The sequence below is a fragment of the Mus pahari genome, chromosome 6, assembly GCF_900095145.1.
Source record: "Mus pahari chromosome 6, PAHARI_EIJ_v1.1, whole genome shotgun sequence".
Classification (NCBI taxonomy): Eukaryota; Metazoa; Chordata; class Mammalia; order Rodentia; family Muridae; genus Mus; species Mus pahari.
This window is the reverse complement of record NC_034595.1, coordinates 34,451,657-34,470,580: the sequence shown is the minus strand read 5'-3', so window position 1 is coordinate 34,470,580 and position 18,924 is coordinate 34,451,657. Positions and strand designations below refer to the sequence as shown.

General features: G+C 40.5%; 1 protein-coding gene across 8 annotated transcripts in view; it reads left to right on the top strand.

Moving 5' to 3' along the window:
• Nfib (nuclear factor I B) overlaps window positions 1-18,924 on the top strand; it is a 217,124-nt gene that overhangs the window by 121,451 nt on the left and 76,749 nt on the right. For all 8 annotated transcript variants that reach the window (XM_021199960.2, XM_021199958.2, XM_021199957.2 and 5 more), the window contains one exon: window positions 2,928-2,981. In XM_021199960.2, the coding sequence (XP_021055619.1) occupies window positions 2,928-2,981 (54 nt within the window). The remainder of the gene's footprint in view (window positions 1-2,927; window positions 2,982-18,924) is intronic.

The window sequence follows — 18,924 nt, the reverse complement described above, 5'->3', positions numbered from 1 at the left end:
AGAGAGAGAGAGAGAGAGAGAGAGAGAGAGAGAGAGAGAGAGATATTAATGAAACTTTGGAGTCTGGAGTAATTTGACCTGGGTAGTGATTTGCAGGGGTTTTAGATGTGGTCTGAAAAATTCCTTCTCTGAAGTCAACCACAATAACAGTTCATTCTTGGGTTCTCTGCCAACTATGGCTCCCTGGTTACTTCCCTCTCCTGCAGTTGGAATTAAGTGACTGATCTAAGGTGACATCAGAGGGGACTGCAGTGTTAGAGTTCATACTATGAAAAGTAAGGGTGTTGCTTGCCCTCTGTGGGACCCTCTTCTGTCTTTTGGGGCACAGTATTTTCTATTTGGCTTCATGAGATGGTACGTATTTTGTAGTATGAAAGAAAACCCGTTACTGGGGGTAAGGGGCAGTAAACACCAGTTCATTGTAGAAAGCAAGTGTGTGACAAAATTATTCAGCTTTCTCCCAAATCTTATAGTGTTCATAGTGATTTTTTTTCTGAGCAAATAGTGTTTTTGTTTTTTGTTTTTTGTTTTTGTTTTTTGTTTTCTAGAGTGAATAGTGCTTTTTTTTTTTTTTTTTTTGAAGACACAGATGTACAGCTTTTGGAAATGAGAGGAGAATGTAACTTTTAACACACATAAGAAGGGGAGGGGCAGGGTGAGAAAGTCTGCCCCCGTGGGGCATATGACACTGTGGACATGAAGGATGCACCATGGCAAGTGAGCAGATTCTCGGGGAGAGACACTGGTCTTTATTCTACTGGACAGAAGTTTAGCAGTAAAGGCAACCGGAGGTGAGGGGTGACATTTTGCAGACATTGTAGCCAAACATGGTAAGACTCCTGTTTAAAGTCCATGGCTTCTAGAGTGAGCCTGCCCTGCGGCTTGCCTGCGGCTTGCCTGCTTAGCCCAGCTGCAGTCTTTTCCCTTCTTGCCGTTTCTGGAGGCGCTTGTTGGACAGTCTGTACGTGTTAAGTAGCTCCAGAGAGGAAAGAGGAAAACTGCAGAGGGTCTGGCTCTGAGTTTGACCCTGTAAGTAGGAATCTCAACAGGCCAGACTCCCTTGGAAAAGTAAACTCTTAGGTAAGGATGTAGTAGACAAGAGGTGAGCTCAAAGCTGAAACAGCAGGGGCAGTGACGCAACGAAACAGTTTAACACTTCATTGCAACTGTTACACTCTTAGTATGAAAAGTGGCCAGTGTGGCCTTCTCTTTGAAAGGAACAACAGCAGCAGCAGCAACATTCTTCTCTTAAGTTATAAATCTCAGTCTTGCCTCAATTCCATAAGGAAAAAAAAAAAAAAAAAAGTAAGAGAAAAGATCTTGGAGAAGAGAAATGGCCTCGGGCTGCAGGAGAAGCCAGCCAGTGCAGTTCGATCTTTCCAGTTTCTTTTCCTCCATTTTGTGAAGTCAGAATCATGGTGAAGGTCACTGTGGGGACCACAAAAATAATCGTGCTGTTTCTTCATGAAATTCACTGTAGAGCAAAGGGAAAAAAGGGAAACAGGGTAGAGGGATTATATTCTTCTTCACCATTAACTCTGACCTAGGAAACAGGAGTCAGGTGGAAATAGATAACCAAGTTGTATGCAGGCATAGACTAGCAGGGTGTTCCTGCCCTTAGGATTGAAGTATGTTGTAGCATGTTAACCACTTCCCTGGCATAACCACATAAGCTTGATCAACAACAAAAGGAGTCTGCTTTTCTGCTTAATCTAACCCCTTCCTTGCTTCAAGTACAAGGGCAAGGTTCTGAGGAAGAGACATATGAGTTCATGGCAGTTGGTGACACTGCCAGTACCACATTTTGTTGGGATTCACTATTGTGCTCAAAATTGCCTTTTTGTAGGCAAGCAGTGAAGGCTGCTGAATCTGAGCCATCCATTTCTCTGGCATATACCGCAAGCCTAGCGTGTTCACGCCATGAACGGCCCCAGGAAGACAAAGAGGTAGACAGGCTCTCTGCCCCTTCTTTCCTAGTGTGGTGTAGCTATGGAGACAAAAACCTATGTGCTAGAGCCAATAAAAGATTTCATAGCAACTCCCTGCCAGTAAGTGTGTAAGAACCCAGGCCAGATGACGCAGATAAATGCAGAAGGTTCATGGAGGTAGAGGATCGAGCCAAACACAGCATTGTGAATGGGTTAGGACAGGCACACTGGCTGACAGTGCCTGTCCTCTGAGCCCATTCTGTGGTGTTGGTAAGGAATGACATGGGACAGAGCTGCTCTGAAATGAAGGTGGCCGTCCCTTCCACCTTATCTAAGAGCCTGCCTGTATCTCGCAGATGGAGATTAAATTGATCCAACAATTTGCTCTCCGCAAAGCCATGTTGGTTTTCTACCTAGTAATTTATGCTTTTCCTGGTGTTTGCAAATCGATTGCTATTATGGGATGCAGACAGAACTGGGCCGGGATCCAGTAGGTTGGGGGATTACTGGAGTGGATAGCTGAACCTGCCTGTGAAAACCCAGACGAGATGGCTCTGTTTCTCTTTCTTTTACTCTCTGAAGAAATGCATAGTCTTGGGTTTTTTTTAAAAAGCATTCTTAATTATTTTTAGATTGTATCTTTTAAGGGACAGTATCTGCTTTATTTCAGATTTCTACTATCTGGCCTTGCTATTTGCCTAACCTTCAAACGGTTTTTAGTGGCTTTGTGGCCAGACCTCTCATTGCAGGAAAGCCTTCCTCCACCCCCAAAGCATTATAGGCCAGTAATTGTTCCCTTTGAGAAGAAATATGTATAGACATTTATCTAGGTTGGTGAATAAAATGTTCCTATGGAACAGCTTGGGAAAGTATACTTTATTTAAACACTTCACCTCATTGTTGTACCTTAATTTTTTTTTTTTTTAAAGTTCTACTAAGTATTGTGAAATTCTTTCATAACAAATTAAAAAGAAAACATATTCTGTGATTTCTTTACAGATTCTGGACAATCAGGAAGTCCAAGCCACAGTGATCCTGCCAAGAATCCTCCAGGTAAATATGTGTCCCCGGACGTGTGCACCCTGACATTGTTGGAGAACAAAGGGGCCCTGTATAGATCAACACCCATAATTGGTCACCTGCCTGTCTTGTTCTGGCAGGCAGTCGGACTGGGACAAGATGTGATTGTGTGGAGGCCTCTGCCACAGCGGGAACGGCTTCCCACTGCAGCCATCTTTGTTCACCTGAGCGGCGAGATTTTATTTTATTTCTATCTATCTATCTATCTATCTATCTATCTATCTATCTATCTATCTATCTATCTATCTATCATCTGTCTGTCTGCTCATTTATTTATCTATCTATCTATTTATTTATTTATGGTATCCTTAGAAGCTGATTCAAACACATGCTTAGCTTTAAGTTTTAGGCATTTGAAAAGCTAAACACCTTTTAATCATTTTTAAAATAAACAAACATTCCCTCTCCCCAGTCCCCCCCAAACAAAAATCTGGTAATTTCTGTTCTTTTATAGTTTATCCACTGTGTTTTAAAGAAGTTTCTACTGAACTGTTATGTTTTTATAAGGTGGTTTTTGCATGACTTTTGATTCCCTGTCCTCAGTGTAAGGTGTGTGTGTTTGGTCTTTAGTTTCAGACCTGAGCCTGGCTGCATACATTTTAGCTGTACTGGGGATTTTCTTCTCCACACTCTCAACATACAGCCTTCTACTTTGGATTTATAAGAAGTGTTTTGTTTTGTTTTGTTTTTCATGAGAAAAATCATGTAAAATTAGCATAAAGAAGAACTTCAAATTTCCATTATCATAAAATTTTAATTGTATCTGTGATTTTGTTAAAAGAATGTTCTAAAGATATTCTTGGTTTTTTTTTTTTTTGTTTTTTTGTTTTTTTTTGGTTTTTTCCAGACAGGGTTTCTCTGTATAGCTGTCCTGGAACTCACTTTATAGACCAGGCTGACCTCGAACTCAGAAATCCGCCTGCCTCTGCCTCCCAAGTGCTGGGATTAAAGGCGTGTGCCACCATGCCCGGCTTCTAAAGATATTCTTAACAACAACAACAACAAATAGCAAAACACAATAAACCCCAAATAGCCACAGGTCCCCTCAGTTTCTCCAAAAAAAACCCCCTCACCTGCCATTTCATTAGAATAAACCACAGTGCAAAAAGTCAGAACTGAAGTTTCTCAGGCCCTCAATTGCTTTGAAATCCTGATGCCTGGCTAATAAGAAGTTGAAATACCTCAAGTATCTCCAAATTTCAGGAAAATAGACTATTCACTCATAAAATTACTGTAGAGAGACATGGGTATCCATATTTTCAGTAAAATACAAAATCCCCCCCAATTTCTTCTTTTTGAAACTTACATCCGTGTTTTTCTTAGAAAATTTACTTTTCTACATACACTTTAAGTAATATTCTTCTTAAAATTATATTGTTTAGAAAATATTGTATACTCTGATGATGAAAATACTAATTCAATGTTATATACTCCAAAGGTGAAAATATTAATTTAATATATATTATATTCTCCGACAATAAAATGTATTAGTTTAATGTATATTTTAAATTTACACTGAATTGATTTTAGTTGATAAACTTTCTAATGCTACAAACTGTGAGCAGAGCATAAAATATTTAAATTAAAAAATAAACCTTTAAAAGCCTCTACACATTTTACAAAAAAAAAAAAGAAAGAAAGAAAGAAAGGAAGAAAAGAAAGAAAGAAAGAAAGAAAGAAAGAAAGAAAGAAAGAAAAGAAAAGAAAAGAAAAGAAAAGAAAAGAAAGGAAAAGGAAAGGGGAGAGGAGGAAAATATCTTCAAGAGAAAAGGGTTGGTAAACCTTAAAAGCTAGACTAAACAAAGGCTGTGCTATTTGCATCTGAACAACTTGATTGGAATTAATGAAGTAGTGAATAAGAAATGCATTTCTGAGCATGCCCAGAAGCTCACCCAAATGTTGTTTGCTGGAGCTGGGCAGAGCCAGGCAGGTGACCTTTGTGTGCTTATGTAATGGCAGGATTGCATTTTTAGTGTTTGTCTAGAAGGTTGGTTAAATTTTACTTTTGCTGCATACCACATACTCTCTTAATTTTTCTGCTTTTGTAAAGCAAACTGAAACTAGGTGGAACACATTATTTTCTCCCACTTTTATGTTTCCTTGGGGGAAATTTTATTTTGATAACTCTCAAAAGTTAAGATGTTGGAATAAAATTGAACTAGTTTAAATCAAAATTGGAATTTCCTTTGACCATTCAGGAACATTCATCATTTAGCATGCTTTTTGCACATCATCATATGCATATTATTATAGATCTTAGTAAGGAATTTTAATTTTGTTTTGAAATGACATTTTTTGTTTGTTTGTTTGTTTGTTTTGAGACAGGGTTTCTCTGTGTAGCCCTGGCTGTCCTGAAACTCACTCTGTAGACCAGGCTGGCCTGGAACTTAGAAATCCACCTGCCTCTGCCTCCCAAGTGCTGGGATTAAAGGCATGCGCCACCACTGCCTGGCTTGAAATGACTTTTCTTAACATTTTAAGAATTAAGTTTTTGATAAGAGCAGAAATGCATGCTGTAATATTTTCAAATAAACCAGACTTTTGGAAGTAAGTAATAGTTTTCAATTTTAAATACAAGAGACCTGAATTTATCGAAATTCTTGTCTTGTAGTGAGCCAGGATAAACCTTATCAGCAACCTAGGCCATTGGAGGCTCAGGAGAACTGTCCTAGGACACTGTCCTCATCTCTTAGTTCTGTCTGGCCCTGGCTGAACTATAAAATCTTCACACAGAGATTTAGCATCTCAGGGGGCGCACTAAGTCCGTTTATTGGAACGTTCAGACTAGCGTCACGGGTTCGTGGCTGCTGATCTTCCCCCCTTGTTTCCATGAGAAGCTGGGCTTCTGCAGATTGCCTGTATGTTGCTGCAGGGTTTCCACTAAGAGATGTGGAAATCGTAGGGTTAGCTGCTGTCTATGACAGTGCATGGTTCCCAGTAACTTAGAAAGAGGAACTTAGCAGCTCATGGAATCTGTTCCTGACCGTTGACGCGAAGGTGGTCTCTCCCATCCGGCGCGCTCTTACGTATCTGTTGCCCATCTGCCAGCCGCTCCACTCTGCTTGGCTATCTGACATGATAGATTCTGCTACCTTCCTGATTCTGAACTTCTGTTTTGTAATATACAGTATTTTTAAATATTTACTTTCTAAAAAATAGTTAATGTACAACTAATTGGTTTTATTAGGGCAGTTTCACACATGTCATTATACTTTGTTCTTCATCCCCGCCTTTTCCCCTCTCCCTTTCCACTCTTGCTAACCCTGGCGTCCTTCACACTGGACTATGTACCTTGACGGATAAATGAGTCTTTATTTCAGAATTCATGCTTTTCATTTGGGATTAGTGTTTAAGCACAAGCAAAGAAAGGGAAGGGATATTTAGTACTTGTCACTTTTAAAGTATTTAAGTGATTTCTTGGTGCTTGTAATTTAGAAAAGGATTTAAATAGCCTTTATGGGAGTTCCTCAACCTGTTTGGAACTTTAGGTCTTGCTCTGATTTGCAGTGCATCGTCAGATCCTGGTCTTTTGAATTTAGCCTGGCTTTGCTATGTTGCTTTGTAGCTATATTCCTTGCTCTGTGGTCTTTTAGCTTTCCCAACTGAACCACCTGCTTACTTCAGGATGGGAGGAAATCAAGAGAAAACAGCAATCTGGAAGATTAATTTGGGCTTTGTTCCAAGTTGATGTGTCAGTTTGTAGTTTAAGGAGGCTGCAGTTTGGTGGGATGTTCCCTTGGTTGCTAGAGCAGTAAAGAAATGTTGAATCCTAGAGCCAAGTCGTATAAATTTTCAGATGTAAAGTTTAAAAGTGTTTCACATTTCATTAGCCAGCATTTTCTAGTTTGGAATGAATGGGTGTACAGTTTAATATCCTCCCTTTCTTTTTTTGCCAGAGCGTGTACTTTTTGGTGTGTGTATGTTTATGTGTGTGTGTGTGTTGATATTTGCATGTGGCTTGACATTATATCATTATATGACCTTGGAGCCACATCTTGTGTGACCTTAAGTCAGCCATCTTGAATCTCTTCTCCATAGCAAGGATAGAAATGAATAATTAAATCACATGAAGACTCTCTGTCAGCTGCAGTAATGGAGTTGTGAATGCTTTCATGTAAGAAATTGTTTGAATCATACACACTGGCAAGTTGATCATTCCCCAAAGGTATTTCGTAGATACCCCCCATTGAAGCCATCACAGGGGAGCCACAAATCTAATAAGAACCATTTAGTACTGTGCGAGAAGACAGCTCAGCATCTGCATTGGTACTAGGCACCTTCTGGGATCACTGGGGCCCATGTGCCCCTAACCTTTCACTCTGTGTTTTAAACCTTGGATTTTGGAGTGTACACAACACTCTCTAGTAGCTGTTGAAATACTAAAGCACTTCTCTTTGCTATTCTCACGAACAGATCAATGTTTTTAGACTCCCACTGCCTAAGAAAAGCGAACCTTCCTTTGATATTTAAAATTAGAACCCACTGTTTAAAAGTTCATGCTTCCTCTTTTTCATATCCTTTTATTCCTGCCAGTCAAATTTTTTAAATGAGTGAAAATATATTGTTTAATAATACTGATGAATAGCATTAAACTTTGGTATAGCATACTGTTCAACAAACTATAAGCGAGCTTTCTGTTCACAAAAGAATAACGAGAAAGACTCTCAAATGAACAGTTAACAGCAGTTAATACCTGAAGATAGGGAAAGCTTTTAAGTAATTTAAAAATTAGATCTATGCCAGTCAAAAATCAAAGGATTTTTTTTCTTGGATTTGCTTCAGAAACATATTTTTGTTCCTTCTCACTTATTTGGAAATATTACACTTAATAAAGTCTTTACATGTTTAAAAGTAGTTCAGGACTGAGGACAATGAAGAAGCAGATGAGGGAAGTGTTTATTCATAAAATATTCTGAAAAATTCCAAAGAAGGACTAGCCCCCGACTACTAATTTTTGTAGGCTACATTCTGGGTTCTCAGATGTAACCCACTCTTCAAAAGTTGGTGTGCATAGCCGTTGGCGCCAAGCCTATACGATGAAGTTGGTCTGGTTGCTTGTAATAGTTAATTTTCTAAAAGAAAGATAATTTAGAGACCCCATGAGACCCCAAGAGAAGGAGAGCTCTCTCTGGTTCTACATTCACTCAATCACTTATTTTATCAGGCACAAATAATATCAATTACCACCAGCTATCAAGTTCAGAATTAAATATTACACCCTCAGCAATGAGGTTCTTGGTTTGAGTGAGCAAAAACAAGGAGTAGAAGCCTTCATCTCCCCTTGGGAATTTGGGAATACATATCATTCCACACTGAGTATCCTTAGCAACTCAAGAATTTCTGAGCTGGCCATGGGGAAAAATTCCATCTGGTAGATCCTTCATCAGCATCTATTTTGTGCCAGATACTAGGCTACATGTTGTAAACTTTTAAGAAATTTGAATTTCACTTAATCCTCATTCTTCCCAAGTTTTGTCTGTAAGTACATACAGCATTTTATATATACCGAGGATTACATTTTGTTTACTGCTTCAACTGAATTGTTTTAGTTCAAAATTGTGGAACAGCATTTCTGCCCATTGTGGGGAGCATGGACAGTGGGAAGAAGGTAAGGCAGAGGTTGACATTTCTCTCCTGAATCAAGCTCTGTCTTTTTCAGTCATCCTGAGCTCATGAGGAGACTGCAGGGTTCAGCCAACTCCTCAGTAACTCGGCTGTCTGCACAGCATTTGCAGGGAACACAGAACACCTGGATAACTGCACATGTTTCATGAACATGAGTGTAGTTGATTTTTTTTTCTTTTTTGTTTTTGTTTTTGTTTTTGTAAGTTACGCTCTTTCTCTAGCTTGACTGGTGGAGAAAGCTTTGCGTAGAAAGAGCTGCTAGATTTGGAAACAAATACGTAATTTTTTGTTCTGTGCTTCCTGGATAGCCAAAGCAGAGAAAAATACAGGAACAAAGAAGTGAGGTAGAGTGGGAGAGCAGGGCCAGGCAAGGCTGGGGTGGCTTTTATAGTGGAGGCAAAAGAAGCGGGTGCTTTCAGGTCCGTGATCGGGTAGGACTGGAGTTTTTAGATGGTGAGTCTGTTGCGTGTCTCTTGGCATTGAAAGTCAGGGACACTGTAATGCATAGCTCTTGCTATTGCCACGAGAAGAGGTCCTATCTTCTCTCTTTGGGGATTGGGCAACTTTTCCCCTGGCAAGACTTTATCTGTTAGACCATCACATTGATACTGTATAAATATTTTTTTTTTCCTAGTTGCTTCCCTGTGATGTTCCTACCTCCTGAAGCCACCGATTTTTCCATTCCCCTTAAACGTTGTCTGTCTATGTATCTCCCCCCCCCCCCCGAGACAGGGTTTCTCTGTGTAGCTCTGGCTGTCCTGGAACTCAGTTTGTAGACCAGGCTGGCCTCGAACTCAGAAATCCGCCTGCCTCTGCCTCCCGAGTGCTGGGATTAAAGGCGTGCGCCACCACGCCCGGCTAACTTGTAACTTTCTTAGGAATCCCCCTTTTACCTATATATTCTTCCTTGGGGACTGAGTTTTCAATACCTCAATACTTCCTTGGGGACTGAGTCCTCAATTGGGGACATCCCTTCTCCAATAAAGCCACACTTCATAATCCTTCCTAAACAGTTCTACTGACAGCTAAGCAAGCATTCAAACCTATCAGCCTATTCAAGCCATTCCCCTCGAAACCACCAGTCTCTAAGCATGATTTCTTGCCTGAATCCTTGTAATTGCCTCTTCTTTCCTGCGCTTCTTTTCTCTAACCCTATGCACGAATCTGTCATGAAGCATGTACATGGTTTAAAAGCCTAGGATGGCTCACTACATACAAACCTGAGTTCCCCATTAGTTTTAGATCAGCAAGTTCTCAACCTCTGGGTCATGACCCCTTTGGGGCTTGCAGATATCCTGCATATCAGATTTTTACAGTATGATTCATAACAATGACAAGATTACAGTTGTGAAATAGCAATGAAATAATTTTGTGGTTGGGGGTCACCACCACATGAACGGCATTAAAGGGTCCTAGCATTAGGAAGGTTGAGGACTGCTCAGTACCCTGTTCCCCCATCTCCTGCTTTCATCCCCACATCATTAGCTGCTGAGCCTCACTGCAAACCATGCTCACCTTAGCCATCCAGACTCTTTCATGCATCTTGTGGGATTTTCCCAGACAGGTCTGGGTACTTCTGTATCAATTCCATTCACAGCTTTATCCTTCCAGCCTGTTTACATGTCCCTTCTAATAGATAATTTTTCCATGATGACTATAGCACTATAATCTAGTATAAAGTAATTATAGAAATATTGTTCATCAAAAGTTCATGTGTGAGTACTTAGAGATTGTTGTCCAACTTCGTTCCCTTCCTTATCAAACCCATGTGAGAGATGAAAGGACCACTACGAAGTCCTTTAGTTATTGGCAAATGTAGCTTTAATCAGTTTTCCCCCCCATGGATCAAAACTTTATTCAGATGTAATTTTAATACAGGACCAATACTTTCCCCATTCTTCACCACACATAGCCTGCAGGCTATACTGTGTGGTGTGGGGTGGGGATGAGGGATGGTATCAGAAGTGAGCCAATGGAGGAGAATGAGAGTGGAGCTCGGGCCGCTGAGGATGTAATTAGGGAGAGCATAGGGGAGGGCGTAATTATAATTAGGGTGAGCTTGGGGGGGGGCGCATGACCGGATGAGTTTAGGGAGGGATGATTTAAGAGATCTCTAGGAAGTGGGATCATGCCACCTAGAAAGCAGGCTCCCCTACTGCATCATTTCCCAGTGCCCAGAATCGCCTGTCTCTCCCTCACTCCGTATTATTTACATGTCAACTCGTCCTTGAACAATTCAGGTGGAGACTTCTCACTTAACCCCAGTATAACTTAGGTAAATGAGAAAATATTGTCTTTCTACCATGTAGTAAGAGAGAGGGCAGGTTGGCTCAGGGGCTAGTTAGTCTTAGTTAAGTTTTGTTGTTGTTGTTGTTTGTTTGTTTGTTTGTTTTAATTTTAACCGTGTTAAAGGTCTTGTAGTGTCTAAAATTAAGTAGCCATGTAACATGGATTCTGAATAAAAATATAATATTCTGATGTAGGCACTACTGATGCTGGTTAACTGGAGCTAAGAAATTAGTGGTGATTAAGAAGAGACCAGCATCACTGAGGTGACATCGTCTGGAAAATGTTTTAATATACTGACGAAGGCTTGCACTGTACCTAGTTCAGGGAGAAAACTCCCCAGAAGACGTGACATCAACACATTGTAGTTTGTTAAATTTTAAGAGCTGTTGCTGGAATGTATTTTTCTTTCATTGCTAAAAGTCTTGGTTCCCACAGAGAGTTAGAATTCCCACGCAAAAGTCCAAAGTACCCCAAGGTTAGGTTGTGTCTGGACCCACTCCTTAGGGCACTGTTATAATGACTGTTCATTCAGCCAAGTAGTCTGTATTCCTCTCATAGTGACTGCCTGTGCCTGTGTCTAAAATCTCTAATCTCTTCTCTTCTCAGTTTAATTTTCCTTTTCTCTCTGTGATTTCTAAGCACTACTTTTTTTTTTTTTTTTTTTTTTTTTTTGAGACAGGGTTTCTCTGTGTAGCCCTGGCTGTCCTGGAACTCACCTTTTAGACCAGGCTGGCCTCGAACTCAGAAATCCTCCTGTCTCTGCCTCCCGAGTGCTGGGATTAAAGGCGTGCGCCACCACGCCTGGCTAGCAAGCACTACCTTTCTAGTTTGCAACTCTGAATTAATAATGCAAACCATTTTCCTCCTCGCAGCTGGAATGTGAGGACAGTTCTGTGGTACAGCTGGAATGTGGTACAGTTCTGTGGTACAGTTCTGTGGTACAGGACAGTTCTGTGGTACAGCCTAGTACTGCAACAAGTACTAGGCTGGTTGCAGTCTCTGAAGTCTGCGGAGGTGCAGCTTCCTGTTCTTTGTAGCCTACCCAGGGCAAGGTGGCAGCCCTGGTGTGGAAAGGGGAGTGCATGGTCGCACTTGTGGACTACTCAAGTGCTATGCTCTCACTGCCTTACAGGCTTAAAAAGTGCATTTTAAGATGCTGGTCAGCTCTATCAGAGTCTTTCCTTTTTCTTTCTTTTACCTGTGACACCACATGAAATAATTTAAGCAGAACTTATACTTGACAATTTGAGTCTTGCCATATTTTAACTAACAATGCCAAAGAAATTTGAATAATTTAGAAGGTTTTGTTTTTCAAAGTTGTTAAGAATATTTTGGGGAGGGGGTGCTTGACATAAGCTACGTTTCAGAGACCTTGCCCTTTTTGATGTCTGTTTAATAAAGCAGCAGTAGGGCCAGATTCTTGTCTTGTGTGGCGGTGGTGCTTTTGATTATTAGCCCATTAAAGGTATTTCCCAATATACTTTGCACTTGGATTGTTTCATGTCTCCACAATCCCGCCACGTCTGCCCCCTTTCCCCCACACCCTGTGGCATACCCATGTCCCGCTAGTATTTAGGAGAGTGAAGACAGCCATTCTGTCTGACTATTAGGTTTCACCTTTGGATTATCAGTTAAATCAAATGCAGGGCTGTCACTGGCGACTGTGCAAGCATGAAGACAGGAGATTGAATCCCTAGTACCTGTGTGAGAAGAGAATGTGTAGTGTGCGCATGCACCTAGAACCTTAGTCCTGGTCTAGGCAGATTCCTAGAGCTCCCCAAGCTTGCAAGCCAAGTTTCCATCAGAAACTTTGTCTCAAAATGCACAGTAGAGAGTGATAGAGAAGGACATATTTAGACTGACCTATGGCCTCTATTCTCACGCTCATACTCACGATCACACACATGCATGAACACATGCCAACAGACTTACACACACACAGAGATACATATGCACATAAACACATAGACACATACAGACAAACACACACACATGCATGCATGCATACACACAAATACATAGATAAACACACACAGACACATACATACAAACACACAGATACATACAAATACACACATACGGATAAACACATATATACACAAACACACACACATATGTATGTACACACACACACACACACACACACACACACACACACACACACACACTCACACATATCCCAAATATACTTGTTAATGCCATGATGTTTTGTCAGTTGCTGCTGTTCCTGGTTTTTTTGTAGATTGTTTTTAATGCAGTGGATTTTTAACTTTCTGTTGTCACATTCCTAAGTGAAACTACTCTCTAGCCGAGCCGGATTTTTCTTGTGCAGAACAATGAAGCATTCTGCTGTTTTTTTTTTTGTCTCAGCAATCCTAGGTGATATCTAGGAGCCTTTCCCCCTCCCCGCCCCTCCCCACACTGTTGCCCTTCAATCAGTGAGGGAGAAGTAGCTAGGAATGTTTAAGACCCAGCATGTAGAGGAAGAGACAGAGGAATGAATGAATGGGTACATGACTGAATGCAGAGGCTCCAGACCTTGGGGGCATTACTCTTAATTAAAAGAAAATAAGCAACGTCTTTTCAAAAGAAGATAATTGGCACTAAATTATAATGTGTGTTTATTAGCAAATATTTTCACTTTAATTAGTTCATCTAAGTCATTATAATAACTTCCTGACCTCAATAGCTTATAGTTTTGCCTTGGGTCTAACCCTCTGACATGTGTATTGCAGGTTCGCGTTCTCTTGGTAATGTGTAAGATGCATTATTCCATTCTTTCCTTCTGCTGCCAAGGCCCCACACTAGGCTCCACTGAAGTTCTTGACCATCATAAAACAGGTCTTCAGGCTTTCTGTGTCTCTTGTCTGTGTTCTTCCACCCATGGTTAGTATCTAGGATGTCTGTACCCTGTGACTACCTCCATGATAGACTTCTTCAGACTCTCCTCTCTTCATTTTACCGTAATAGTTGATCACGCGTTGCGATCAACAATCTATTCCCGTCAGCGAGTTCTGAACGCCTTATGATTATTATTACATTTTTTTGAAAGCTTCTCTTTACTCAGGTATCTGAGCCCAGCCAGAGATAGTACTTAGCATTGCTCAAGACTCATGACATGGAGGATCAGACCATATATGTTCAACAGTATAAGCCCAGGCACAGTGCCAGGCCTCAGCCGGAAAACTCAGGCATTTCTGTGGGGGATATATGTAGCAATCCTTTGCCTTGTAGGTAAACGGCACCCCAGTCAGGTCTGTGCAGGAGGAGGCCGATTAAGTGATGTCGCGCTAATAAAATCTTTGATTCAGAATCTAGGCTTAAAGTCTTTCTTTTCTCCCAGTCAAATGAATTGTCAAGAGGTCTTCTTTACTCTTTTGTGCTTTTACTTACCAACCCAGAAAGAATGTACCACAATCTTGCCATACTTCGCATGCCCACAAAAGAAAGATCCTTCTGGTAAGACAACATCGGAGAAGGAGCCAGACAAACAAATGATACCCTGTAGCAGTTGGGATCTTCAGAGACCTTCCAGACTCTGCTGAGTGTATCTAATTCTCTGGCCATGATTTTCATGGGAGTAGAAACAGTACCATGTTCTGAAAATCTGACTACATTTTGTACAAGAGGAACTGGAACTGGAGTTACACATGATTGTGAGCCAATGTATAAATGCTAGCAATTGACCCCAAGTCCTCTAGACCAGTGCTCATAATTGCTGAGCCATTTCCCTAGCCCTTGCATATTCATTCTTGTATGGCTTCATTGTCAGCATGGTCACCTGGTAGAATGTCAACTAAGTTAGGTGTTGGGAGGGGAGAACGCAGAATCCAGCTCCTTCTCTTAGAATCCTGGGAGCTGTTCCTGTTCCTGGAAACTTGGATGAATACTACTAATACTTCTAATACTTCTCTCAGTAATTATTCACCAACCTGGAGTACTTTAACACATTTTCTTAATCTTCTTAACTCTGTGTTTACTGCTTTTGGGGAGGTAAGTATTGTACGTATTAGAAGTCATAAACATCGCCGCCATCGTCACTGTCATCAAAACAGCAACAATTACAACAATAAATAGCCAGTCTGCTTTTTAGGGATGAGGTAGAACTTGAAATGCCCAAAGCCTGGTATATAATTCACACTCAGTAAATGTTAACTATTATTTGCATTGTCATCATCATTATTGTTACTATTTTGTAAAAGTGAGTAATCTTGTCTCTGAGTGAGGAGACAAGATTCCAGAGTTGCTTCTGCTCCTTGAACAGCCTTACACTCAGCCCAGATGAAAGACCTTGCTTATGTAGCCAACAGAAAGCCACACACTGCATGGAGTCCAAACCCAAAGTCTGGATAAGGTTAAACGAAAACAACCACACTAATATGCCCTTGATGATAAAAACCAAAGAAAGAATGTATTAGTACCATCTAGAAAAGTGTGTCTTTGAATATGAGAAACTAGGGAAAAAGGAAGAGCAGTTTATTCAGATGGAAGGACTTGCATGATAAATGAACCAAAAAAAAATACAGTTTGAATAAACATGGAACCATGTAAGATGGAAAAAATAGTAAAAGAAGTTGTTTTCATGCTATTAAAGTCTATAACTGACAGGCAGACAACCAGCCTGGGGGAGGTGATCATGGATACAGAAAACTAACTCAGGTTATTTGCTCTTAAAAGCAAAGGAATAAAACGTTTAAATAATGGATGGTAGAAGATGAGAAAACTTCAAACTCATTTATGCCACCTTTGTAGAAAAATCAGGATTATAGAAACGAAATAGAATTGAAGACAAGTGAAGAAAATTTGTATGAGCTAAGAATGACTTGACTATGTGGGTCTGAAAAGCTAACTGTGTCTAGTGCAGTCATGGAAGGAGATCACCCATTGAATATATTCAGTGGAAATGTTTATATTTCAGAGCTGAAGCAGAAAATCTTTTGATCATCCTAGATGACTACGAAGTTATCTGCATATTTCTGTTTTTCAAAATGAAATGCTAGAAGATAGGGGATATTTAAAATTACTCGAAGAAAGCGTTTGCATTAAAGTTTTGCATTCAAAGGCAACAGAAACAAATTCATTTTGTTAAAATTATCTATGTTTTGTCATAATTTCCCCCCTGAAAAACCCATTCCAACTGGCAATAATTCAATTAAAAAAAAAAGTCAGAGAAGTAGTAGAGATAACTCAAAAATGTTGAGTTCCTATATATATAAGTATAAAGATTAGCCATCGGATTGATCGTGGGTTGTACTTGATAATTCCTGTAAACAATATTACAAACACAAATGCCGATGTGAGGATTACTTATTTCTGAGCATAGTCATATTGTGGTTACAGATTCCAAGTTACATATTTAAAATTGTGGCAAAAATACACAGAACATAAAGTATGCCCTCCTAAAAATTTTCAGTTATGCAATTTAGTAGTGTTACATGTGTTCACATCATCATATCCACATTCTTGAGAACTTCATCAGTTTGCAAGGCTAAACTCTACCCATTGAACAGTTCCCCATTGCTCCCCGGCCTGACAATGGCTCTACCAGCCTAACTGTTCTCTATCACCTGTATACGTGAGGTCATATAGTCTGTGTCTTTTTGCAGTTGGCTGATTTCCAGATTACATTTTTAAGAACTGAAAATAGGAGGGGGTTGGGGAGAGAACTAAGGACTGGCAGACCTGCTGTCTCTTTTTAGAGTAATTTGCTCGTGGGTTTTCCTAGTATTTATTGCTAGCTTTCATCACCTTTTTTTGCTTCGATTCAGTAAAGCAGCTCTTTGCCCTGGAGTGAACTTTCAGGATCTTGATGTGGTCACGGGAGTGTTTATTCCTTACCCACAGGGTAAGTTTTCAGATAACAGACTACTCAGCCGTGGGCCTTCCTGGTGATGCAGTAGTTGTCCCTTGGATGGCACAACTATATTCAGTTGAGGGTGTTTTACACAGGGCTCATAAGGTTGCGCTTGTGTATACTGGAGCTTCTTTATTGGCTACTTACTTGGGATCCATGAAGGAGGTGAAGCATCTAAGAACTTAAGTCTGCTAGTCTCAGAAAAGAATAAGTGACATTAGTCTTCAGATTTGTCACTGTCTCCTAAGGCCTGGCCTAGTGTGACACCAAACTCTCTCCAGCTGTGTCCCCATCTGGACCTGATGTTCTTTAAGGTGGTTGTTCAGTCACCTATCTGTTCTGTCTGGAGTGGCCATATTCTGAAGTGCACTCAGATCGCCCACAGATTCTAATTCCCAGGACATCCTGCAGTTGTATGGGCTCTGACATGCACTAGGGCCTTGCTTTCTGCTGTTTTGGTTCATTGCTAGCATAGTGGTTCCCAAACTGCTACACATCTGAATTTCTTGTGGGGACTGTAACACTCTCTCCTGTCCAGGTCTTGCCTCAAAGGAATTAAGTCAGAGTGATTGAGGTTGGAATCCAAGCTTTCATTGGGTTTAGGATCCCCAGGTGGTTACAGTTGAGCAAATGTTGGGAAACTCTAAACTAGGATAATTGCTCTGTTTCAGGGCTTCCAGTTCTTTGCAATTTTGGTTACTTTTATTTTACCAAGTAATTGCTCATTTGGGCTTTCAAAGCTGTGGTCAGTTTTATGTGCAATCCTCTCCGACGTCAGCTTCCATGTTTATGTCTCCTTGCCGAGCTGGTGCGTTTTCTTGCTTTTTCTTAGCCAGCCTTGCAAATAAGTTTTTTTTTTCTTTTGTTCTTTCCAAGAAATTATTTTTCTTTCTTTCTTTATCACCATAATATCTCTCTTTTCTTAAAAAAACAAATACTGTATATATCTGGGTGTTTTGCCTGTTTGCATGTCTGTGTACCACTGCATGTTTGGTGCCTGAGGACAGTGTTGGATTCCCTGGCACTGGAGTTACAGACAGCCATGAGGCACCATGTAGGTCCTGGGAATAGAATATGGGTACAGCAGTACGTTCTCATCACCACTGGGCCATCTCACCCCCTCCTTCTCATTTTAAATGGATTTTTCTATGCAATTTGGATTTTGGCTTTAATTTCATTATTTTAAGACCGTCCCTTCTTTATCCTCAGCAGCCTTACCATCAAAGTCATCAGCACTGGAATTCCTATGCAGTGGAGCTGGCTCGTGCTGAGCAGTGGCTCTGTGTAGCAAAAGGGGATTTGTCTTCGCCCTGCCATTGTATCTTTCCCCCAAGGTTCAGTAAGAACATCCAGAAACTCTACTCAAGTCCACGACAGCTTTGTTTTTCCCCTCAGATGGATTTGATGTTTGGATGGTAAAGAGTGTTTTTGTCACTTTCAGCGTAGTTTGTAAGTTCTCTTTGGGTTTTCTGTGTAGCCCATTGTTTATTAATTCCAAAGTATTTCACAAGAATTACTCATTTCTTTTCTCTTGTCAGTTTTGTTTCTCAAAGATGAAACAGTATGACCTAAAGAAGCCTCCACTTTTAAGAATTTGCTAAAGTTACCTTTGTAGTTGAGGATGCGATCAACTTGTTTGAAAGCTCCAAGGGTATGGCAATACAGAACAATTTGCATGATGTAGTCTGGTTAATAGATATGCTAGTTTCTGGAAGAGCTGTACTAACTCTTCCAGTATTGTTGTACTTATGTGGAGTTTGTGAATTACTTACACTTTTCTACTTATTAACGTATTTTATGCCTTCTGGTTTGCTTTGTACTTAGTACAAGTTTTTCCATTTCTTTTAATACCTCAATCACATTCCTCTTCTGTTTTCTGTTAACTTTATATTAAATATGTACTACTATTTCTCTGTCTCTGTCTCTGTCTCTGTGTGTGTGTGTGTGTGTGTGTGTGTGTGTGTGTGTGTCTGTGCGCACGGGTGTACCTGTGCTTCGTACTATCATATGTTCACAGGACATGCTTTTGCACAGATTTCCTCTGTGTGTGTGTGTGTGTGTGTGTGTGTGTGCGTCTGTCTGTCTCTGTCTGTCTCTGTCTCTGTCTCTCTCTCTCTCTCTCTCTCTTTCTGTGTGTGTGTGAGCGTG